The sequence below is a fragment of the Besnoitia besnoiti genome, chromosome VI (assembly GCF_002563875.1).
Source record: "Besnoitia besnoiti strain Bb-Ger1 chromosome VI, whole genome shotgun sequence".
Lineage (NCBI taxonomy): Eukaryota > Apicomplexa > Conoidasida > Eucoccidiorida > Sarcocystidae > Besnoitia > Besnoitia besnoiti.
In genome coordinates this window covers 1,806,336-1,830,593 of record NC_042361.1, presented here as the reverse complement: position 1 = coordinate 1,830,593, position 24,258 = coordinate 1,806,336, and the positions used below count along the sequence as shown (strand labels likewise).

At 62.0% G+C, this 24,258-nt stretch overlaps 2 protein-coding genes across 2 annotated transcripts; one reads left to right on the top strand and one right to left on the bottom strand.

The window, feature by feature from the left end:
* Positions 1–2,040: 2,040 nt before the first annotated feature.
* On the bottom strand, positions 2,041–4,557 carry BESB_066680 (uncharacterized protein; the record flags this gene model as incomplete). Its single annotated transcript, XM_029365061.1, has 3 exons — positions 2,041–2,595; positions 2,925–3,291; positions 4,007–4,557. 3 exons carry the CDS (start codon positions 4,555–4,557, stop codon positions 2,041–2,043), a joined length of 1,473 nt encoding a protein of 490 aa, XP_029218644.1.
* A 5,673-nt stretch (positions 4,558–10,230) lies between these two features.
* BESB_066670 (uncharacterized protein) lies at positions 10,231–22,484 on the top strand (the record flags this gene model as incomplete). The annotated part of the gene is made up of 8 exons (XM_029365060.1): positions 10,231–12,657; positions 13,016–13,361; positions 13,715–15,868; positions 16,056–16,154; positions 16,460–16,623; positions 17,155–17,220; positions 17,596–19,290; positions 19,422–22,484. 8 exons carry the CDS (start codon positions 10,231–10,233, stop codon positions 22,482–22,484), a joined length of 10,014 nt encoding a protein of 3,337 aa, XP_029218643.1.
* Between the last annotated feature and the right edge of the window lie 1,774 nt (positions 22,485–24,258).

The window sequence follows — 24,258 nt, the reverse complement described above, 5'->3', positions numbered from 1 at the left end:
CTGTTCGGCGCGCAGCCAGACGGAAAGGTGAGAAGCGTCTTGACAGCCAGCTCAGGAGTGCAATGAGACAAGCGCAAATCGAGCAAACTGGCGGGAAACTGGGCAAACGAGACAAGAAAAGAGCGAGACAACACGCCACGCCAAGTGCTTGGCTCGCATCGGAAAAACTCCCCGCGCTGTGCCTCTTGTGCATGCGCGCTGAGGAAAAGCTGACTGAGCTGTCCGTGGACGGGCACAAACGAACGGGCATCACTGCCTTCCAAGCTACCTGGTGAGCACCACCAGACTGCAGATATCCAAAAGAAGGAAGGAAGAAACAGCCGATGCATGCAGAGCGTGTCACATGTCGGCGGGCGTCGCGTCAGGCGTCGACGGTGTCTCAGCACACCGGCAAGCCGGCTTCAAGAAAGTAGAAAAGGCGACCAGCCGATGAAGAAATCCGTTTCGAGTCTTATTTACGAAAGAAGCGCTCAGGGTTGACGACTGGAGAGCAGTGTGACGGCAAGGCAGCTGCCTAGGGCCGATGCTTCTTGGGTCAGCCAAAGAGTCTCAGCTCGCTGAAGGCATGTGCATGCTTACTTGAGTCTCGACTCTTATCGCCGGAAGGAGAACGGCTTTTCACGGAGCCCCTCCCGTAGGGAACCGGCGCGCGCCGTGGATGGAGGGCGATGAGCGACTTGCGATGGAGGCGAAGCTATGAAACTGCGCAGGCCACATATCGATTAGCAAAGCGAGAATACTTTGTAAGGCGCCTGGCTCTCGCTCGCCGTGCGCTGCAGCTACAGACGATCCACGTAATGCGGACAGCTAAACCGGTGCTGTCCGATTGTCGCTTAGGCAGAACACCCGTGAGCCTAGAGGGGACTTTCGCGCGGGCCTCCCCCGCCCCCTCTGCAGCCTGCGCGGCCGACTGGTTCAAGGCAGAAAAGGTGGGAGCGAAAATCGATAGAACTACCTCCTGCGACAGGCGCTACAGCGATACCGACGGTGGAAACTGTTTTTGGGTCATCCGAATCCACTAGCGAGTGAATGGCGCGTAGAGCTCAAACTCAACAACGGCGGATTTCCTCTCAGAGCCCCTGCTGCGGGCTAACTCAGAGGGGTGTTTTCGATGTATACATCTAAGCTGTAGTCCTCTCGGCGCATGCATTGCTCGGCAGGCTCACACCTGCGGCAAGACACAGCCTGCCAAAAAGCAGAGCTAGGCGGAAGGGACGAAAATGTGGAGACCCCACATGCAAAACACGCCCCCCCACGCTTCTCTCTGGCTACTCGGGTTTCTAGCTGCAGATCCCCTTTCCAGACAGCACCCGCTGCGGTCCCGGCAGTCAACGTCCACGAACCTAAATGAGCATGCGGAGTGCGGCACTCGAGAATGAACACATATATAATATAACATGTATACTGTACGCCGGTAGCGGACTGCGTTTGCATGTGTGAGCGCATATGCGGGCACGACGGCGATGCGAAAAACGGCGGTGTAGACGCAAATACCAACGGGGAACTGTAAGCACACACACACCTCCAATTTAAAAAGAAAAGGAGTGGGCGCGACACTGAGTTCCACGCCTCCTGCACCCACCTCCACCCCTACGCGCGGCCGTTTGTCTTCCACGTGAGACGTATGAATTCTATCCCGACCCGCCGTCGATGTGTATTCCTATGTTTTTTCTCCACTCTTTTTGCCGCCCCCATTCTCCTCCGTTGCCTCCGTTGGGTTCTCCGATAAAAACGCACGCGGGCAGCGAAGGCGCCAAAGGCGCCCACGGCCGCCCCAACGCTCCCTGCGAATTCCTGCCTCTCCGCTTTCCCCACCCCTCCCCCTTATCTTTCGTTCTAAACGGCACCGCCGGCGACAGCCTCCGCCTTTGTTTCCTGCGCTCCGATGGAGCCGCGCCGACACACAGGGCGCACAGCCTGCCAGGTGAGAGGGACGCGCTCACTCCTACGGGGTACGGGCAACCCGCCGTGGGTCTGTACACGCGCGGATGCGAGGCTCCACGTGCGTGTGCACGCCGGTGCAGCTGCGTCAGCCTGAGTCTACAAGCTCGCCGGCACGCTCTGCAACTCCTCGGGAGCCACGGGCCCGGGGCCAGCGCCCGATGTCTGCGGCCCGAGAGAGCCGTCTGCAGGGCCCGCTTGGGCGAGGGTTGAGTCCTGCTCCACTGCAGCGGCGCCCCCCCCAGCGGGGGGGGCGAGGCAGGCGGACGCTGTGGGGAGCTCTTCAGCTTTGACACTGCTCAGGGCGGGGCCTGCTCCGTGTGCGTCTGGCGCTTGAGGCCTCTCGACGACGCTCGCAGGCGGAGAAGGCGAGGAGGGCGGCGCAGACGGCGAGGAGGACGGCGCAGACGTCGCGAGCGACGTCTCGGGCTTGAGTCGGCTTTGCGCGCTCTCTGACAACGACGTCTGCTGCAAATACTGTCGCGTGGTTTCTTTGATGTGGCACGCCACCACGCGCGTGTGCCGCACATTTCGCCGATTCGCCGCAGACACGCCGTGACGAAGCATCGCCTGCACTGCAAGGAGAAGCGGATCTTCAGAGTTTGGCGTCTCCACCCAGACGGGCACGCGCACATTGCCCACGCGGCGCATCACCTGGCAAAGCATGCACACGGACAGCGAAAAATGGAGTGACGCACCTGCGCCGAATCGCTCGCCTGCTCAGTTAAAACGGCGCATGACCTGCCCTGCCCCCCCCTCTCCCCTCAAGGCGAGCACGCGCAGTTTACAGGGATCAGCGAGGAGGCGGCTGTGAACAGAGAGATCCGCCGACGCCGGCTGCGCGGCAGTGCGTCTGAACAAGCAGGGGCGTGACTGCAAGCAATGCATCGGCGCGCGCAGCCCGCCTGTGTGAATGGTGCGAAGGCATGGGGGGGCACCCGGAAGACCGCCGTGTGGGCGCAAACGCGCGCGGGGGCCTGTACCTTTCTCCACTTCCGCGTTCTTCCTGGAATCAGCGTGAGGCCGCCGAATCTCTTCAGATCGCCGCCTGCGAGTGTCCGCTTCTCTCCGTCCTGGGGCGCGTGGCCCAACGGGCCGGGGCCCGAGTCCCCAGACGGCCCCCGGCCGCCGCCGGAATCCCCGAGCGCGCCCCCGGCCCCTGGGGCGCCCAGGCGCGCCCCAGGGGCCGGGGGCGCGTGGTCCCCGACCGGGGCGGAGCCGTCCGCAGAGACTTGAGAGGCCGCCCGCGCCGCAGCCATTGCCGCCGCGCGTTCCGCCCGCATGCGAGCCCACTGCGCGCGCGCTGGGATGAGGATTCGCCCGCGAAAGCCGCGATTCGCGCGTTTGCCTCTGCAGCACAGCCAGACAAGCAAGCGAGGAGACAAGGAAAACAATGGACGCGGCACACCCAGTCTGAGGGGGAAAAGCGAGAGAGAGACTTCATCTCCGACGCGGGAGACGCTGAGAAAACGGCGAGCGCGAATGCGTCAGCGAAGCAGCGACCCCGAGGACCCAGCAGAAAAACTGTGAGCAAGAAAGGCGAGCGCACAAAAGGCGCCGAGGCGAATGAGACGAAGCGAGGAGGTCAGGCGTCTCGCGAGGGACTCCCTCACTGAGACTCGGCAGTCAAGCAGGTTCGATACGCTCCAGTGATTCACACGCAAATGATTCTCAGAAAAACCACCTGCGCCTGCGTCTTGCGCGCGTCTCTCCGGGAACGAAAACACCCAACTCCACATACGCGCACACACACAGGCTGCCGACGCGAACCCATTTACGAGGAGTCTCCAGGTTGCTCCTGAGACGAACTACCTTGCCTCGAAATGAACACCGACACCACGAACGCTAAATCATACCTGCATACATACATGCCTGCATCCAGCCATACATAGGTGCATATATATCTATACATATATATGCATATAAATAAATGTGTGGATGTGCGCGGAGAGGAGACGGGAGCATAGTACGCAGAGGGATTGCAGCGGCCTCGACGGGCGGCAACGAGATCCATCAACGCGTTCACATTTTCACAGGTTTCGAGGCTGCAGCCCCTGTGTCCTACCTGCCGCGCGGTCGCGGGGCAGGCGACGGCGCCTGAATGGGCTCGGGGACTGCGAACCCGCCGGTGCTCGCGCCCTGCGCCGCGGGTCCCCCCGCGCCTCCTGTCTCTTCGCTCTTGGCGGAGTTTCCGTCCTGCAGGAGTTCCTCCAGGTGGCGCGCCTGCAGCGAGTCTGCGGGCATGGCGCCGGCGGCGTTGTGGAGATAAAAAAGTGAAGAAGGGGCGCTGCTCAGGTGCGAGGCCGGCGCGGACGACCCCACAGTCGAAGGAGACCGGGACGGGCCTGAGCCCGACACGCCGCTGATGACGGAGGAGACGTCGCTGGAGTTGTCGTTCCCGTCCAGCGAGACGTCAAGAGTCGGAAAGAGAGCTCCGCGTGCCTCTCGCATCGGATCGCCGTTGGCGCCGTCGTCGAGCGCGGCATCGTCATCCTCGCAGTTCATCTCGCCCACCTCCTTCTCATCTTCTTCATTCTCTTCGCAGTCTTCCTCGACGTGCTGATCGTCGTCCTCAGTCACGCCGCAGCCCTCCAGGCTCGACGCGAAGGTCGCCATGCCGAGAGGCGTAGAAAAAAAGCGATCTTCGCGCACGCTACACGACCACGTGAAAGGCAATGTCTGTCGCTCACACACAGACGCGTTAAAGCGCTGCGCGCGGCTCGATGTGGCTTTGAATCTCTTTCAGGGCACAACAGGACTCGCTCTCTTCTCGCGCGCGCAAAATAAAAAACAGGATAGCTGGCGACGACGCGAGAAAGTCACCCTGCAGAGCGGCAAGGGCATTCCTTTGCTGGCGTGGAACCAATTTTTGTTAAAGCCACCCGCTTCACACATGGGGAGGACGAAGTGCGAGAGTCCAGGGAGCCATAGCCGGTCTTGCTTCTGTGTTTTCGGAAGCGAGAGAAGAGGCTGCGCTGCGGAGTTTACGAAAAAAGGGGAATCGGGTTGGGTCGTGGACCTGAACACCTCCTGCTGAGACGCGCGGAAGGAGAGAGGAGTACGCCGCAGAGGCCGGCGACGACACCAGGGACGCTTTAGACGAAGGAAGGTGCTGAACGAGGAAGCGGGGAGAGGAGGAACGAAAAAAACGGCGAGCAGAGGAGCCGCGGAGTACGCCAGGAGTCGCCGTTGCAAGAGCAGACCAGCCAAGGGACGAGAAAGAGTCGAAACAGCAGAACGACATGAAACGACAAGACAAACAGGGTGAAGAAAAGGGCAAGGAGACAGCAGGCAGAAGAAAAAACAGACGGAACTTTCGCGGAGCCTTGGGGAGCGCACGGGCGATAACGCTGGAGGCTGCTGCCGGCGTTGCATCTAGCTCCTGCGAGGTGCAGAAAAAACGGAAGGGAGGAAGAGAAGCCGAGCGCAGGGGCCGACAAGAGCCGACAGAAAAAGCACAGACCCGATGATGAACACACAGGTCCTTTTTCTTGCTCGAGAAGTCTCTCCAGCGAAGGGGTGATTACTAACAGGCTCTGCAGTGCTCCACCGCTCGTACGAGCCCACCGTCGCATGCGCGGTCCGGGGCTGCCATCGGCGCAGCCGAAGGGTTGAACATTTCAAAGAAATCAGCAGCAAACAACAGTACCTTCGCGTACAGCTCTTTTCCAGCACAGCATATTCTCTGTAATATAGAAAACCAGTAGATGGAGTTTACATCTTCTCTAGTCGCCCGATACGGCTCGCGTGTCTCAGCGCGACGACGTCCCTTGACTCCCATGAGCAAATACATACCGTCGTGGCTTCGAGATATCCGGACCGGAAACGAAACGAGACAGCAGTTGGAGGACGCCTAGCAGCAGTCAGACTCAGGGGTGAAAGAAATCTTTTCGGAAAATGCGGATCGCTGGCAGACTATTACCGTTAGACACCTAGCGGCCTTCTCGTTGTGGATAAACAAACATACATGGTAGGAAGTCAGTGTGCGGAACTATGGCACGCTGAACTCCAGTCGTTTGCCTTTGTGTGCTACCCTACTTCAAGCAGCAGTGACGAGGCATCTGTTTTGTTTACGCGTTCTCCGGTGCGGTCTCGCAGCGTCCAGAAGGGGAACTTTCCTGTCCCACTAGGACCGCATAATAACCAACTACCTATTGGTTTATTAGTTTGTTTTAATCCAGTAAAAACTCTGAACACTCCAGCCGATACACATCAGATGAATTTCAACACCTGGCTTCACAGAATGCCTCGTGGGGGGGCTTCAAGACGCTGTAAACCTGTTTGCGCGTCTTGCGGCAGCGGAAAAGGTAGATACAGCTCAGTTGACTCTGATTCTGTGCCCACAAAACCGAGGGAGGATCTCAAGAGTGCCGCGGGCCCCTGGTTGAACGGTGGAGTCATTGCGCATTACGCACGCCAGGAAACCATCCTTGCGTCACCAAGAGCAGACCGCATTTTCGGTAGCCACACTTTCCTTGGGACGTATATCACCACTTGGAGGGCCTCTCTCTCCCACCTTCGGCGCGGATGCGTCTATCAAAAGCCTGCTGAGATGCAGCGGAGGTGTACGCAGTGAACAGATGAGAAACTTGTTGTAGATCAAGCCTTGAGCGAGATCTTTTCTAACCTCTTCTACGGCCGAGACTCCTTTGCTGCACATCCCGAGTGAGCCGTCTCACCGGGCAGCCAGGACTGGAGTCGAGGACGACTACCAGAGGCCGTAAGAGATTCTTCGCTTTCCTGTTGCCGGCGACGCGGCCTGCCGTAAATGTGGAAGCGCCTTCGGACCTTCAGCGCGGCTCTCCGCTCTTCTTTTCTGTATGAAGAAGAGCAGGCGACGGGGTGTTCATCTGGCTCGATACGAAACTCAAGCTATGGAGGCTAAGCGCAGGCTCGGACTTCTCGGAGCAGGTAAACCCAGCATGAGCCCGTTGCTACCCGTAGCCTCGGTGATGTCGATCTGCCATCGAGTTGCGGTGTCGAGGTGCAAAGCCTAGCTCCGTCTTCCTTAAAATGAACCTCACTGGGCGACTGTTCGGCGCAGAGGCATCGCCCCGCAACTGACAGGGGGGGTGCTCCACGTTTGAAAGAAAAAAGGCGAGGCATGCGGAAGTGTGAGCCTTACACTCAGCAGGAGTTGCACGTTTTTTTTCTATACAGCTCCCACCAGTCGCCATTGCAGGCCCAGTCTGGCCCTGTGGAGTTTTCTGCGCATTCGAAACTTGAGAATCTTGTGCAGAGAAAATACGACGGCATAGCAAGCGTGCGGTGGCGCCAGCGAGCTGGCGAGGCTGGGCAATGCACAGAGAAGTGCGCAGTGTGGAAGTAGCGTAGGGGCGTGTTGGTGGCACGCAGCAGTAGAGGAAGTACAAGATAGTCTACGCCCCAACGGCTGTTTCCGTCGGTGTGCGACTTCCATTTGACAGCAATAGCGCAGCAGACACAAGCCTGCTCCCACCCTCGGCAGCAGTGCGCAGAACGGGCACTTATTCCCCCTTTTCCAACCTCACTTCTCTCTCGTGTAACCTGCAGCTGGCTCACGCATCCACGTTCAGCTACAAGCGGATGCGGCGGTCCTCTTTTCCCTCTTTTTGTCTCCATCACTGTTCGCGCCTCCCTAGCCTCTCGTTCCACTGCGACACATGTCCACGGCAATGACGGATCCCATCTCCGCAGCGTGGCTCGCTCTCGTATTCGCCCTGAAGCCACGGCCCTTCACCCGGCATGCCTCGGGGCGCGGGCTTCGCCGCAGCACGCCGTTGGCCTGAGAGGCGGTCTCGATCTCACCTACCACCGTGCCTAGGGTTTAGCCGGCCTGCTTCGTGGCGGGCGTCGCACCTCGCACCCTGAGCTGTCCTCCATCATGTCACTTGCGCACCGCGACTGTCTCTTGTCGACGGGTGGCTGAATCTGCTCTGAAGAGCTCGCGCATGGTCGCAAGAGTGGACGGCAGCCTCGGTGCAGAGAGAGCACCCCTTCCTGAAGACGTGGCGCCATGTGCGTCTCCGCCTCACTGTCGCCCCGGCCGGCTCCTGTGGAGGTTTGCTGGTGTCCCCCGCCTCTCCTACTTTTCTGCCCTGCTCGACGGTGCAAATATCGGCGCCTGTCTGCGCCGGAACGCGCTGCCATCCGCTTAGATGTTGAACAAGTAGCGGGACGGCACTGATTCGGTACCTCGTTTGTTTGGCCTGCATGCGGGCTGTAAGCCTGGGGAGACACGGCCTCAGGCTCTCTCCTTTTGTGAGCCTGCACGACCGAGAGCGTTCCCTACGCTCTCGGATTCAAGCAGAATGAAAGGCAGCCTCCCTCGAGGGCTTGGAGCGTCGCGAGCTTGTTTCCGTCCTCTGATACTGCTAACACCCGCGAATGAAGCCTTCGGACCAAGGGCCCGGACGGGCGGCGCCACGGGGGCACATTTCATGGAGCCGCCTGGAGACGCCGGTTCGCATGAAAAGTGGACGCGCTTGAGCTGCTCAGCGGAGAGAAGGAGGCTTACTCGAGGGAGGCGCTGCCTCGCCGTGACCTGCCGGCTCCTGGTGACGGAGCGCTGCTAAGCACACGCTGCCTGGATTCAGGTCCGTCGCAGTTCGCACACGTGTCTGCATGTCGCCAACTCGTTGGGTAACTTGGGTAGGTTGTGGTCGCGTCGTCGTGCGTGTGAATCCGCAGCCGGCGGAAACAAACATTTGACAGTGCAGATGGACTGGAAGCCGCGTATCTGAATCTGCGTGAGCGCTCTGGGCGCCAGCTGATGGGTGTGCCGAATGCCTCATGCAGCTCGGTCCGCGTCGCGCGTGCGCTGGGATTCCACTTCTTTTTTTTCCCTGTCTGGCGCGCGGCTGTCGGCGTTTCTGCGCGGCGCGTGCACGGTTTATCACTTTGACAGCGTTTTTCCTGCGCTTCGCTCTGTTTCCCGCGGTTTTTGCGGGTCCGCTGGAAAATCTTGCATCCTCGCGTGCCGAGCGCGACCCGCCATTTTGTCCGCGCTTCCAGCGTCCATTTTCCTTCTACCTGGTCCGTGTGTCTTTCCCCTGCCAGAGCTTGTCAAGTCGCTGTCCTCCTGCGGTTCGCCGGTTTTCGTCTAGAGAGGAGGCGAGAGGCAACGAGCAGCTCTTTCTTGTTCTGCCGCGAGCACCTTTGGCAAAAAAAATTATCGCGCCCTCCGTCGCTTCGCCAGCGGGAGCCGTTTCCCTCCGTCACAACGCAGTTGTGGAGGCAGATGCGTGGTAAATAGACAGTCTCATTTTGTTGGCGGTTTTTGCCGGGTGTCGCGGCACTTTCGAGTCGACGAGTGTCGCGCAAGAAATCCCGCTTCCCAGGCACAGAGGGGAACGACTTGTCTGCTGCGCCGCCGCTACTCCCTTTTGTCTGCATTTCCCGCAACATACAGATTCAGGCACAGGTGACCTCTTCGTCCGCGACTCGTCCTCCAGCAACTATTTTCCGCTACTCCCAAACGTATTTCCTCCAGCAACTATTTTCCGCTACTCCCAAACGTATTTCCAGAACTCCTCGACGTCCAGCGCGAATCCGCAGAGCGAAGGAGTGGAGTATGACGTCCGCCTTGTCTTTGTCGCGGCGCATCCTTCCGCATGCAGACGCGCCCTGTCAGCGTTGTAGACACACACACACACACAGTTCTGTCGAGTTTTTCGGGTCTACCTTCTCTGTTGTGCCTGCGTCGTCTGCGTTTCGCTCTCTTCTCTTCGCTGCTGAGGAGCGCGCGAGCAGCGACTTTCCAGGCACTGCTAGCGCTGCGGCCGCTGTGTGCCTTGCCTTGTTCCGTCGGTCGCAGTCGGATCGCGCGGCAAAGAAGTCCGTTGCTGCATTTTCCAGAGGGGTCCGCACTTGCCTTTTCTTTGGCTCGCCAAAGGCGCACAGCGACGGCGGACACATTCGTTTTGCTCCCCAGCAGGCCCGCCTGCGTCAGCCTTCGCCGTGTCGCTTGTCTGTTTGTGAGGTTGCCCGGTGCCTGGCTTCGACAGAGTGGGAGTGCGGCCTCCCTTTTCGTCAAGGCGTTTGTCTGAGAGTCGAATCCTCTCCTTGCGCAGCGAGCAACGCAGCGCGTTCAGGTCTGCCAGCGCCAGTCCGCGGGAGCCGAGGCAGCGGGGGGCTGGGGCTTAGGTCGCCGGGGCGAACGAACGGCCTGAGGCGCGCGGAGAAGCGTTTTTCCGATGCCAGCTGCATGCCAGGTCGTCGCAGGGCCTCGAGCGAGCTGTCTCGCGGTGCGGCTGTCGTGGCGCGTTTGCCGGAGATCTCGAGGGGCGCACCGCGGCAGCTTTCTTCTCGATGGAAAGCCTGAAGGTAGAGCCTTCTTCTTCGCCTCGAGTCGGACTGCCAGCGAGCGCGCGCGGCTGCACGCTGCTGCATGCGATTCCGTCCTCGCCGCCTGCCTCTTCTCGGTCCTCTCCCGGCGCGCATGGCAGCAGTCCCCTTGGCCGCGCATGCGCGGAGACGAGTGAAGTGCTTCCGTCCCCCGACTCACGAGGTCGCGAGGCGTTGCAGCGCAGCGCCCCAGAGGCTCCTCCGCAGCGAAAGAGCGAGAGCAGCGCCGCGGATTCGGCTGCGCGTGCGCGAGACATGGACGTTGCGGCCGCCCAGGTATTCGCTGCTGGTCGGCGGCGAGACGCGAAGACTGAGGGGGGAGAGGATAGAAAGCCGAACGGCGCATCGTGTTGTCGTCTGCGGCGGTCTTCTTCTGGGGCCCTCTCCGCGGTCTCGCGCGCGTCGTCGTCGCTCTCGAGCTCGTCCTCTCGATTCAGGGACAACGAGGCTGCTGGGCTCCATCAGAGGGGCGAAGGCGCCTCTTTGCAAAGTGTGCGGAAGGGCGGTGGAGGGCCGGTGGAGGCGAATGACCCCACTTCTCTCTCGCCCGACGGCATCCGTCGGTCTTCTCGTCTGCGCCACCCAGGAGAAGGGGGCGACTGTCGGCACGCCTCTTCGGCTGCTGCGTCCTCGCCCTCGCCAGTTTCGCTCTCTGCGCCGTTCCGAACCTCACCTCGTCTTCTTCTGCCGACCTGCGCGTCTCCGACGGCGTCGAGCCCAACTAGCGGTGTCGTCACCCGTAGCGGAGGTGGGGGGGCCGGCAGCCCCGCGATTGGGCTCTCTGGCGAGGGCCTTTCGGGGAAAGACGGGAGAGGAGGAGGGGCTGCGGGCATGGACTCGAAACGGGGGTTGAAGCCAGACAGAGACGCGAGCGCGGCAGCCCTTCGTCTCGAAGAGAAGGAAAACATGACGCGGCACGCGCCGTCGCCGTCGTCGCGGCACGAGCCTCACAACACGCCGCGCGTCGTGACCTCGCACCTGAAGACTGCCGCGGGCCCCGGGTCGGCGCGCTGCCCGTTCTCTGCGCTTGTCCCTGCCTCGCCCTTCTCGGGGGAGAGGGTCGCCGTGACGCCGCAAAAGTTTACGCCGCCGGCCGGGCTCCCTGGACTCCAACGCGGGCCGCGTCGCGCCCGCGTTGGAGCCCGTTTCGCGACCTGCGGAGGGGGGACGGACGTGAAGGCGCACGAGGAGGAAAGCGGACAGGAGGAATCGACGGACAGCGAAGAAGACGAGAGGCTTGAAGGGGGGAGGAAGCGAGCTGCGTCCCACCGCGTGGAAGACGCCGGGAAGCGGACGGTCAGGCGCCGCGAGAGAGACCGGGGGGCTGTAGCCCGTAGGTCCTCGCGGCTGCAGAGTCTCGAAGCGACTCGATGCGGCTCAGAAGACGGAAGAGCCAAGGGGAATCTGTCAGCGGCGCGTGCGCTCCCCGTGGCGCCCTCTCGATTGTTTGCCTCCCTCGACGCGCCCCTGTCTTTCGCGTCCTCCACAGACTCGTCGCCCTGCGCCTCGTCGTCCTCTTTCTCGCGGCACAACACGCCGCGGAGCGCGGAGCGCGGAGGCGAGGAGATGGACGCGACGGGCGACGACGGCTCCATCGCCAGTCGGGCGCGCTCCCTGCGGGCTCTGTCGCGGCAGCCGAGGGAGGCGAACCCATCCTCTTCGGATGCGGCGTACACTATGCTGAGTCGGCTACGGGGCCGTGGAGACGCTTCCGCGGCGTCGGCCGCGAACGAGAACGTGGCGTCGCGCCCGCAGCTGACGCGCGCGTCTGGGGGGGGGGGGCTGCAGCAGCGACCTCTTGCGCAGAGGAGAGGGCGGGAGAAGGCCGCCGCCGCATCAGGCGGCGCCGAGAGGCGCGGCAGAGGGAGGGCGGCGGAAGAGGAGGGTCGGGAGGAGACGGAGGCTTCCTCCGCCGGGGAGGAAGCGGAGGGCGCCGACGCCGCGGAGAACGACGAAGAGGGGACGGCAGACTCGGGCGTGGTGCTCAGCGGAGTCGAGAACTGCGCGTTCGAGGTGGTCACCGTGGAGGAGGTGGCGCGGCGAAGAAAGAAGGAGGTCGTCCGCACGCAACACCTCAGTGCGAGCGCGCAGGAGGAACAAGATCGGCTGCGGGAGATCCTGCAACAACAGTTTGGAAAACGTGGATCCTTCTGGGGCGGCTGCGGCTGGGTGCCTGCGCCCGACAGTCGCGGTAGGGGCGCAGCGTCGTCGCCGAGCGCCTCCGCGAGGCGGCTCGCCCCCCCCGCGGCGTCGTCGCACACTTGGCAGCCCTTCATCTTCTGCCCGTACTTCGGAGAAGATCACCGCCGAGTGTACAGACACCGCCACCCGCGGCTATACAAAGCGCTTCTCGCGTGCGTACAGGAGGGCGTCGTACACGAGGGCATCCAGGTGAGCACAGGCACGCGCTGCCGCGCATCTTGACGCGCCGCAGAGCTCTCAGTCAGATGCGGGGACTTCGTGTCGGAGCTGCGTCAGGGAGACGGCCGAAAAATGAGCAGACGCCTGTGGAGGCGGCCGTCGTCGGCGTCGCAAGTGTCTCTCCCTCGTCTCTCGCTCTCTTCCTCTCCCGGTGGGTAAGTGGGTCAGCAAGCGCGTGCACATGCACACAGTCATTCGTGTAGGTGCGTGTGTATGCCTCGCGAGTGAGTCGCCGTTCGTCTCTGTCTTCTGCGCAATGAAGCGCGTGTGGGCTTCATCATGGAGGCCTGCGAGCCGTGTTTTTTTTTGCGATTTGTGCTGTTCGCAGGTGATTCGGCTGCTAGACTACCGCCACCCTGTGCGGCTGGTGACGCCGGTGGAGGAAGACGCATATTCGCTGCGATACGTCGGACCGCGGATCTCCGGGGAGCATCGCGAGAGAGTGATCTTCGGCGAATACTCGGGCTACGTGAGCAGCGGCGAAGACCTGCGTGTCGACCATCCCCAGTACTGTTTCCAACTCAAATTCCATCGCGAGGCCTTCCGCGACCCGCACCTAGTAAGAACGAGCGACGAAGAGGAAGCAAGAGTGGAGCGCGCCGACGAGGGCGGCGCGCAGGCACGCGAGGGCGGGTGCTGGACAGACTGGGACGTCAAGGACGATGACAGGAAAGGTAGGCAGAGGCCGCACAGACTGCAGCGACCTCACCAGCGTGTGTGCAAAACTAGAGCACTGCAGATAGGAGCTCAGCTTCCTCAGGCAGCAGGGAGAGGCAGCGGGAAGCGCGGACGAGCGCGGAAGGGCTCCTTCGGCCTTCCGTACGATGTTTGAAGCGAGCGGACAGGGGTATGCATGTATACTAAAGTATAAACATACGTCTATGTTCGTGTGTGTGTACATATGTATACTTGGGTCGAGGCACGTGAACCGCGCGCCCCTATCCCTGCGAGCGCGAGCTGAAGCTGTCAGCGCGAGCTGAAGCTGTCAGCGCGAGAGACCTCGGAGTATCTGGGGTCGTTTTTTCAGGTGGCGCATCGCCCTCTTCTTCGGCGCTTTCGGTGGTGACGATTCCGCACGACGAGATGTACGCCGTGGACAGCACAGACACGTTCAACGAGCTCTCGATGGTGAACCACTACCAGACAGTGGATTTGTTCGGGCGGCGGAAGTTCCGCATCAATGCGGAGTGGCAGGTGGTGTACGTGGACGCGTGGCCGCACATCATTTTGACTTCGATTCCAGGAGTCCCTGTCGAGCCCGGCGAGGAGCTCCTCGCGGACTTCGGCTACACCTGGTTCGATCAAATCAACGCACAGTGCATGCGCTACTGCCGCCGCCAGCTGCAGGCGCTGCGCCTGGAGCACACGCTGACCCCCAAGGCGCTGCGGCGGTTCCTCCAGGAGGAGGAAGACGAGGCCTTCTCGACCGACCAACTCTGTCACCTGTGCTACGCGAACGAAAAGTTGTGTCGAGACGCGGCGGAGCGAGGCGGCGGATGCGCCCTCGAGCAGCGAAGCAGCCAGACGCTAGAGGGCGAAATCGAAGGAGAAGGAGCCGCGGGCGAGCTTAGCGAGGAGGTGGCGGGCGGCTCGACTACGGGGAAGAACGCAGGAGGCCAGTTAGAGATCCGCGCGGAGAGATCGGAGGAGGCGAAGGAGAAGAAGACGCCGACGAAGAAGGGCCGCGGCAGGAAGAAGAAGCGGAAAGACGCACAAGTGGGTCACGCAGAGAGCGCGAGGGGCGAGAGGGAGGCGGAGAAGACCGACGACGACGAAGACGATGAAAAAAGAGAAAAGGAGGAGCGAGGCATAGTCTGCGACGGCTGCAACCGGGCCTACCATCTGGAGTGCATCCATCGATCGGGCGACCCTCCTTCAGACGAGTACGAGTGGTTCTGTCCTCTCTGCATCCTCTTCGCCGAGCGCGTCATGGAGACTCGCCACGCGCGGAAAAAAGAAGAAGAAGCGAGGAGTCAGGTGCGAGCCGGCACGCAGCGGCCGAGTGTGGAGGCCGCAGAGAACAGGGTCACTTGCGCAGAGGCAGCGAGGGAGAAACGAGGACCTGCGGATGCACAAGACGATGACAGGCGTGCCGGCACAAGCGTCGACTCCGAACCCCGCCCATTGCACGCGAATGCGACGTCGCCCGCGGGAACGAGTGCAGCGGCAGGATCGCCCGCCTCTGCCTCCGTCGATGCCTTGCCTTCCCTCTCCTCTGCTTGCGCTTCGGCGCTCAAGAGGGGGGGAATCTACGGTTCCTCGCATGCGAGAAGCAGCGTCGCAGAAAACCGGTTGTTCCCTCGACTGGCGTCGTCGCCTGCCTCCTCGTCCGCCGCTTTGTCTTCAACTGCACTCGCAGATTTCGAGTTTGCGCTGGGGTCCGCGGCCTCGTCTCTGTCTTCGGTATCCTCCTTGCCACTGGCGTCCTCTGAGCCGCTCGCCTCTTCGCCGCCGATCGCTGACGCGCCGGCGGGCGCAGCGACGCCCGCGCGGGCTTTGTTGACTCGCGAGGGTCCGACCCGTGCGAGTTCTGCAGAGACTGAAGGCGCAGCCGCCCAGATGCCGCGTTCCTCTCTCTCGCCCGCCCCCCCTCCCTCGCCTTCTCTTTTTTCCTCCTCTTCTTACCCAATCGCTTCTCCGCTGTCGCTTCCCGGCTTGCCGCGCCTTCAGGGGGAAGGTGCACTCGAGTCGCAGGAGGCCGCAGCAGCAGCCGCGGCGTGCTCGCCCTCCTGGGCTTTCTCTGCGTTGGGGTCGTCCTCCGGCGCGCTCCTTCCTTCTCCTTTTTCTCCGCCGTCGCGCCCGTCTCCGGCGTTGCCACCGGCGCTCGGAGCGGGCGTGCGGGCGTCGCCACGCGTCCTCAAGCGCCGCACAGAGTTCTCTTCTGTCGCGGAGGCGTTCGCAGCGCAGGCGCGGAGAATCCACGCGCGACCTTCGCCTTCGGTGACGGAGATGACCGCCGAGCAGCAGCGCGGGAAACTCACCGACGTCCCGACGTTCCCCGAGTCGCCGCATCTCGCCACGCTCCTGCCCTGTCGCGCCTGTCGGCGGCGCTACGGCGCCGACGCGAACGGCGTCACATGCCGCGTCTTCAAGCTGCACCTGGCGAAAAACTTCTCTGACCCCGGCGAGGAGCCCGCCACAGAAACTCCGCTCGAAATCTGCCACGACATCATCAAAGCAAGTAAGCACCTCCTGCCTGCGGGGGGGAGGGGGAGGGATAGGGGGGAGGTGAAGCCACGGAAGGCAGCGTAGACGGTCTGGGAGCTAAGAGGGCGGCGCGAGATCTGAGGTGTGAGACGCAGGCAAGCGGCTCGTCGTGGCGAGGAGAGGTGTGGGAACTGGAAATATTTTTTTTTTTTTTTGCGCAGTGAGGAAAGTAGTCATTGACTACCGCCGAGCGGAACTGGAAGCGGCGGGGGCTGAGGCAGCGGTCCCGCCCGAGCCTGCGGACGCAGGCCCTCCCGCAGGTAAGCCAAGTGCAGATCCTTCAGTGCACTCGCGCATGTTTTCTCTCATGTGTAGCTGAGTACCTGGATGTGCGGTGAGGGCGGCGGCGCGGCAGTTTGAGTCCTGCCCGCTGTGTGCGATAACCCTTTCCGAACCCCCCGATGCGCTGAAGACGCCTGCGTGCAAACGACCTCACAGAAGAAGCCCTAGAGCGTGAAGAGCGGCTGTATGGATACGCGTGAGAAATCGTCGCTGTGTAGGGCTTGCAAAGGGTGCGTTGGTCTCCTCACGCGAGTGTCTCTTCGCGGTTTGTGCTGCGTCGCAGGGGACGGAGAGACGAGTCCGCGCGAGCTGCGCTTTCCCGACTTGCTTTCGGGGGAGAATCTGCTGGCGAGGATGAGCGGCCGCACGCATCGTTTCGTTCCGCTTCTCGGCGTCTATCTGGGTGCGACAAAGATTGAGCGACGCCTCTCCTCTGGAGTCCGCGTGGTGAGAGTTCGCGGCCCGTCTGCCGCAGCCTGTCCACTTACGTGGGACGGGCGCCGTGCTTCAAACCCGGAGCCGCGCAGACATGCGATGAAGCGACTCACGTGTGTCTCTCTATATCCGTGCGCATCGCATGTGCGTAACTGTAGCCGTGTGCGTTGGGGTGCTGGCGAATGGGTAGGCATGCGGTCTCTTTTTTTCGCGCTGGGTGAGGGTGGCACAGCTCTGCAGGAACGTTGGCTGGAGCTGCGCGCATGGCTGCTTCGCATGGTTTGATGTGCCTCTGGTTCGGATGATCTGTTTTTTGATAGGAAGAAATTTTCGAAAATGTTTGCTAGTGCAGTTTAAATATTCTAGAATTCACATTTGTTCAATGGTTAATTTATATAATTAAAATTTTCTTTACATAATACCTTTAATAAATTTGAGCAGTAAATTTAAACTTTATGTCTTATAGATCTTATAACTGTATAGAGAAGAATATTTCCCGTGGTTTGATATGTGTGTTCCGTCTGGTGTGATTTGTCCCTGCAGGGCAAAGTCGCGGGACTAGTCAAGGAAGGGGAGCATGGCGCGCCCAAGGTCGTCGTCGAGTACGAGGTACGTGCAGAGGACAAAGAAACGGCACCTGTCCATATTTAGGTAGACGTAGAAAGATGCAGATAGATACATTTAGATAGATTGACATAGATAGAAAGGTAGAGATATGCAGATAGATGATTGGATTGCTGTAGATACATATATATAAATAGATAGCTAGAAATATATTATAATTAGCTTGTCAGGTAGATAGACAAGACAGACAAAACGTGAACATTTGAATGTCTGCGGATGACGGGGCTCCCGTGGAGGAAGACTGCGTAGACTGCGTGTCTGAATAGCAGAATATTACGGACAGCGATACGGCGGGTCAATCGCGTGTGCTTGCTGCGGGCGGCCTAACAGCCTTTTTTCCTTCTTCTTCATTGTGCGCAGAATGGAGGCCAAGAGACGTTCGCGCCTAAGTTCTTCATGACGGAGCTGCTGTGCCAGGCGCTGCGTCCTCGGCAGCACGCAGGGGCTTCGCCGTTTGATGGCCTGTTTCGCTCGGACCTTGTCCCGTATATAAGCCGAGAGGTGCGGCGCCACACGCGCCTAATGATCCCCCAGTCTTCGCTGTGTCCACAAGAGGACGACGACGGCGGGGTGGAGGATGAGCAATCTGAAGGCGGGTCTGCAGGTCTGCGGTCCACGTTCGCCGCAGAGTTTCTAGAGGAAGTCGCGCTGACGGGCTCGACGTCGCTGGCGGCGGCCGCCTTTAGTGTAGACCGAAGTGTGGTGGATAACTTCATCGCAGTGGAGGAGGACGAGGACTCGTGTGAAGAGGAGGAAGTCGAGGTGCCGGAGGCGAAGCAGAGGGGGAGCAAGAAGGCGGAGGAAAGTGCCCGAGAGCGGGAGAGAGAGGCGAGAATTGACAAGTCTATCGAGGACGACTGGAGCGCCCTGTTTTGCTTTCTGTCGTCCTGTCTTCCCGCGCTCCGCGTGGACAGCCGTGAGAAGAGAACGCGGCGAGTGTACGCGCTCAACGAGGCGGCCATCGAGACTCTTTCTCTGCTGCCTCAGCGCCGGAAGGAGGCGGCGAGCGGATGCCCACAAGGAGAGGACGAAAATCTCGCGCACATGCCTTTCCTCGCTCTCTTGTCTTCGCTCTCTTCGGCGTGTAGTTCTGCGTCCTTCTCCCTCCTCGGAGACCGCAGCGGCGGCGGCTCGGGGACGCCGTCGTCCCCGTCCAAGCGCCGGCGCCTCCTTGGGCTCCAAAACGGGGGAGTCGAGAGAGAAAAGAAGGCTGGCGCGGCTAGAGAGCGCTGTGAGGACGACAGCAGTTGTGACGGCGAGGGCGGCGGAGGTGGGTGGCCTAAAGGCTGGATGGGGGCGTTGCTGAAGGCTGTCGAGGAGACTCCGGCTGCGGCGGGAGACGGCGTGCCGACGTCGTTGTGGGCGGGCTCGAGGGGCGTGCTTCCCCCGCTGGGGCTCTTTCTCGCCCCGGACGAAGATCTCGAGTGGGGGGACGACGAGGCGTGTGCGTTTCCCGCGGCTCCGGCGCGGTCGTCGCCTCTCGCCGTCGTCGCGCGTCCGCGCACCACGGCAGTGGCTGCTGCAGTGGCGAGCGCGGCGTCTGCCCTCGTGGCGATGACTGTGCGGCCGAAGGCCGCGGGGGGACTCAAGGCCGAGGAAGAAAAGGCGGAGAAGGCGCAGGAAGCCGGTTCGCTCTTCGTGGCGCTCGCAGCCGACCTCAGCGGTCGGCGGAGGGAGATGGAAGAGAGGACGATGCGCGCCTGGTTTGGCCAGCCCGCGGCTGCGCGCGTGACGACGGCGCTCCTGCCACGGCTGTACAGCGCAGGGAGGGCGGCGGAAGACGATGAGGAAGGAGACGAGGCGGAGGAGGATGGAGAAGACGGCGAGGGGACGCGCGGAGGGAGGGGAGCGGGAAAGGGCCGCGGCAAGGGAGGCCTCTCCACGAAGCACCGAACCCGAGGGGGGGGTCGCGGCGCAGCCCATCTCGCGGCTGATCGGATGGCAAAACGACGCTACGCAGGAAGCGCTGAGTCGCGAGGCAGTAGTAGCGCCGCGCCCTTCTCGCTTTCTTTTCCGCCGGCCTTCCCTCCGGCTGACAGGTCGCGCCCGGGCGCGGTGGCGGATGGAGCCCGGAGCTCCTCGTCGCCCCCGACGCGGGCTAGTCCCTTTTCTGCTCTACGCGCTGGGTCGCACGCTCCTGGCGGCGCGTTCCCCCGCTGGCGCTGCCCTCCGCCGCCGCGTCTCAGCCGCGCAGTCCGCCGACTATCGCGTTTCCGCCGCCGAACGAATTGGGGGGGGCGGAGGAAATCCAGCGGCACGGCGATCGAGCCGCGTCCGCGGCCTCGCACAAAGGTGGCTTCAGCTACTCAGCCGGGTCTTTGCCATATCTCCAGGCCGCTCAGTACCGGACGGAGACAGCTGAGCGGGAGGCGGCGAGTCGCGGCGCGCGGGGGGCGGCGGATGTCCCCTTTGCGACGAGTGTCGGTCGCGCGTGGTACGAGGCGGCGAGCGACGCGTGGGTCGCCGAGTTTGTTCGCGAAAACGGCAGACTCGGGCGGAAGCACTTTTTGTGTCGCAAGCTCGGGGCTGAGCGCGCAGAGCGTCTCGCGAAGATCAAGGCGCGCATCCTGCTGCCGGCCGACGACGGAAAACCTACTTCTCACCACGAGTTTCTGCTTCTCCAGAGACACCGACAGCTGAAGAACCTGCAGCGCGAGGGCGAGGCGCGGCTGAAGCGCGAGCGCCGGTGCGCGCAGGGCGAGGAGACCGCAGGCGGGCTCCGCGACGACGATGGCGACCGAGGCGACTTCGGCGGCGGGGGCTGGGGCGGCGCCGGCAAGGTCGGCGCGTTCCGAGGCGGCCGGGGGGGCAAAGGCGACGAAAAGCGGAGACGAATCGGCGAGCGACGCGGAGCCGAAGAAGGCAGCACTGCTACGGAGGAAAGCAGTGAAATCGGCTCTCTGCAGGGCGACAAATTTCCTTCGCGAGGCGACCGCGTAGTAGAGGCCTACCCGTATCCGCCTGGTGGGTCGTCCGCCCATGGCGCAAGCCCAGAGCTGCTGGGCTTGCACGCCTTCCCCGCCTCACCCTATGCGCAGCCGGAAGTGGCGGATAGAAGGCGACCTATCGCCGCCATCCCGTCGTCGGGTGAGGTCGGCTACTCGCCTGGGTCTCTTTCTCATCGCGGGGAGACGGCGAGCTTTCCGGAGGTGTCTGGGCGCTTCGTGCAGGCTCCTGCGCCCCTGGGGGGCGCGTCTACGTGGCCAGCCCCGGGGCCTCCTTCCCCGGGACTCCCTGCGTTTCACACTTCGCAGTCTTTCCCTCCGGCGCACGTGTCGCCGCCGGCGGTCGGCGCTGCGGGCGCCGCGTTTGCGTGCGAGGACGCGTCCGCGTACGCGCCTGCAGGCGTCCTGCCGGCGGTGCCGCGGGATGCGCCGCCCAGTCCAGGCTTTCCGCCCTCCTCGCACGGATTCCGTGCGGGGCTTCCCTCAGGCGCCGACGCGCAGACTCAGCTGAATCATTGTTCACCCGCGTTTTTCCCCTCCACTTCGTTCCCGGCGGCGGCAGCGTCGCCCGCCTTCACGGCGTCGTCGCCCGTCTTCACGGCGTCGTCGCCGCCCCTGGGCCCCTTCGGGTATGCTCGCGCGTCGGCGCCGGCTGGGTCTCCTCTGGAGTCCCTTCTCGACGAGGGACACTTTGCTGCCGCTGGATCCCCGGCTATCACGTTTGCGACGCAGCAGAGTATCTGCGTGGACGCGCTGCTCGCCCTGGCGCGCTGTCGGGCTTCCTCCGCCGCGGCTCGCGAGGCCGGCGGGGCGGCGAGCAACTCGGGGTCTCCGTGGCCGCGATTCAACGCGCTGTTTGCGCGGCTCTCCGAGCGCACAATGACTCCCGATCGTCTGGCGCCGTTCTGGGAAGCGCTTCACCGGCTGTTCCTGTCCGTGGGCTTCGCGGTCTCTTCCCCTGCAGACCTCCCGCGGATCCACGGCGTCGTCAAGACCGCGGTCTTGAGAGACGCTGCGCTGGGGGAGGAGGTGGCGCGCGAGTTGGACGCCGCGCTGCTGCGCCAGAACCAAGCGACTGAGAGCAACGGGACGCGTGTCCTCTCCGCCGCGCCTCCCGAGCGAGAGTTGACTTGCCCAGGCGGCGGGGCCGCCGAGGAGCCGCGAGGCGAGGCGCGAGCCGACGCAGACGCTGGAAGCACCAGCCCGCCTGAGGCTGGTGCTTCCAGCGCAGGAGGGGGCGCGGGGAAGCAGCAAGTCGCCATCGCGGCGGCTGCGGGGGGGTTGGCGCCGCGGTCGGCGCGAGGCGCAGAAGGGGAGAGCGGCGGCGGAGTGCTGCTGCGGGAGCGGTCTGGCAGCGGATCGAGTGTGCGGGAAACGACTACACATCTCTTCATTGACGGAGAGGAAGACGAGAATGCGACGGAGGACAGTCCATTTCCCTCGACGACGTCTTGCGCGAGTCCGCCTTTTCTCAGCGCATCGGCTTCATCGCCTCTTCCGCTCGATTCCAGCAAGTCGCCTGTCCTCGGCGCTCTCGCAGAGACCGGCGGCTCAGGGGCGTCGTGCTCGCCGCAGACGAACTCCGCATCTTCGCGTCTCTCGTCTCCGCGACTCGCTACCTCAGTTACTCCTTCCTTGCAGCGTCTCCCGGAGGCGGCGCCAGGCTGGTTTTCGCCGCGGCAGAGCGTCGAGCCCTTCGGCGCGCCGGCCTGTCTCCTCTCGCCGCCGACAGGGAGCCCAACGAGCCGAGACCTCGCGGGCTGCAGCAGAAGCATGGCTACACTGTCTCCTCCACCGGGTGCGGCGCTTGCTGCACACGACTCCGCGGGAGAGGAAGAGCAAAACGCAGGGGTGTCGCTGTCCTTCGTCTCTTTCGATGATTGCCACCATCAGCTCCCGGGAGCGCACGCCGCTGACGCTGGAGTGTCGCCTGCTCCGCAGCAGAGTCTTCTTTCTTCTTCCATCAGTTCATCCCCTTCAAAGGTGATATCCTCCCTCCACCCTTCGGCTTCGCTGTCTCCAGCGTCCTCGCTGTCATTCTCCTCTGCGCCTTCTTCATCCGTCGCGTCCTCCTCTCCGCCCCTCGTCGCCCCTCTGGGGCTGAGCGTCGCTGAAAAGAATGGACAGGAGAGCGCCATTCCGCCTCCAGCGGCTGAGGTCAGACAGAACGGGGCGATTCGCGAACCTGCTTCGCGCACTCCGCTGCAGGCCGCGCCCGCGATGCGCGCAGAAGCTGCAGAGTCTGTGGGCGCTCCCGAAACGGAGTCGAGAGAGCAAGCAGAAGCCCGCAGCGTCCAGGCATAGAAGATGGGAAGGGGAAGGAGGCGTGAGTGTATCGCTTATGTGCAGCGGCAACCAGGCCGACACGCCTAGCGGGGTCTCCCGGGTTCTCTAGCGTCGCGAAGAAGCGAGAGATTCGTCCCACGCTGCCACCTGCGTGGAAGACGGGACACTGTGTCGGTCAAACTTGGGTGTTTGCGCAGATGTGCACACGTATGTATGCTTCGACCTGGTCGCTGTCGCCTTCCGCCCAGGTGTCTTTTATGTTACCTGGGCGCGACTCGAGTGCACCGATAGCTAACTAGATTCTAGGGGGACCAGTCCGACAAAAATAGTCTCTTTCGGTTGCTCGAGTAGCTTCGCGTTGGCGTGGCTCACGTCAAGTGGGCTTCAGGTTTGTTACATCTTTCTCTGGCACCAACTCCAAGTGGGTGAGTCAGAGTTTGCCACGGCAAGGGTTGGGTGAATGGCGCTCTTGCGCGGCGCGCTCGCCGTACACTTTCCTTTGTCTTCTTTGCCTTTCGTATTGGTGGGAAAAAGCGAGGGATGCATGAAGAGAGACGAAAGCGCCACGCAGGAGAGACAGGAGTTTGCTGGGGGACGCCTCAGTCTAACTCGAGGCGGGAACGAATCTGTAGTTGCCGAAGAACGTGTCTAGATGCATTTCTTTATATACTCCTTGAATCACTTTTACAATGCCGTTGCGACCACAGACACTGCCCGTTTATATACCTACGCAAGCATTCTTACTGTGTGTATAGATCTCTGTTTTTTGATTGCGTTTCCGCAACCCCGGCTCGCTGTCATCGCTTCCTTGACTCCTCGAAAGACAAGCTTTTCTTTTTTTAATGCGCTTATCCTGTCGGTCTCGGCGGCGGCCTGAAGCCGTTTTCCCGCTTCTCGCTACCCGAAATTCTTTTTACGACGGCGAGCACTGCCAAGCACCAACAGCACGCGAGTCACCGTGCGGCGTTTAGCTCTCGGGAGACAATTCCAGTATCGCTAGAATTCTTTCGCTAAAGCCACGCACACATACTAGTCCTTGGAAGTCGTTTCGATGGCGTCCCCGTGACGCTTTCAACACGGCGTTCGAAGGCCGCACCGTTGAACCTTTGGCTGAATGACGCTTGTTCCCCTCACGAGGCTTTCGGTTTTCGCGGCAGAGTGTCCTGCGAACGTGGCACGAGAAGGGTTCGCTTTGTTGCGCTGCTGTCGTTTGACGAAACGTCAAATGAAGGGTTCGGTGGAGACGACACAGTGCGAAACAACCCGTGGAAAGGGAAGCGGACTCCAGGGTGTAATTAGAGGATTCAGTCCAATGCATATGCATCCGTGGCGCGTGCATCAGGGCATCCCTTCGCCTGAAGGAGGCGGGGGAGCAGACGACGTGGCCCCGGCTCTTATGAAAAGGCGGATATTGGAGCTAGGCGGCCAATTGTGAAACGCATTTTCTTTCCATTCTAGTGTGTGTGTGTGTGTGGATTTCGCACTCTAAGCTGACTTCTAGGGGAATCAGCTGGGCCTCTGGGCTGTGTTTCGGCAAAGCTAGGTAGACGTGCGCGACTGCTGCCAAACACGCTCACAGCGAAAGATCAAGTCCTGCTCTTTACAAGCATGGTGGTAAACAAACCGTCTGCTGCGCCTCGCCTGCGTATATGGTAGGCTGGATTGGCAAGGCAAGCACGGCTGCCCGCTGTAGCGTGTGTTCGGACGCTTGTTGGCATGTTCCTGAGATTAAAGACGAACTGGTGCACATTGATTCAAGGACGTTTCGCGAATGCATCGAAAAGGACGCTGA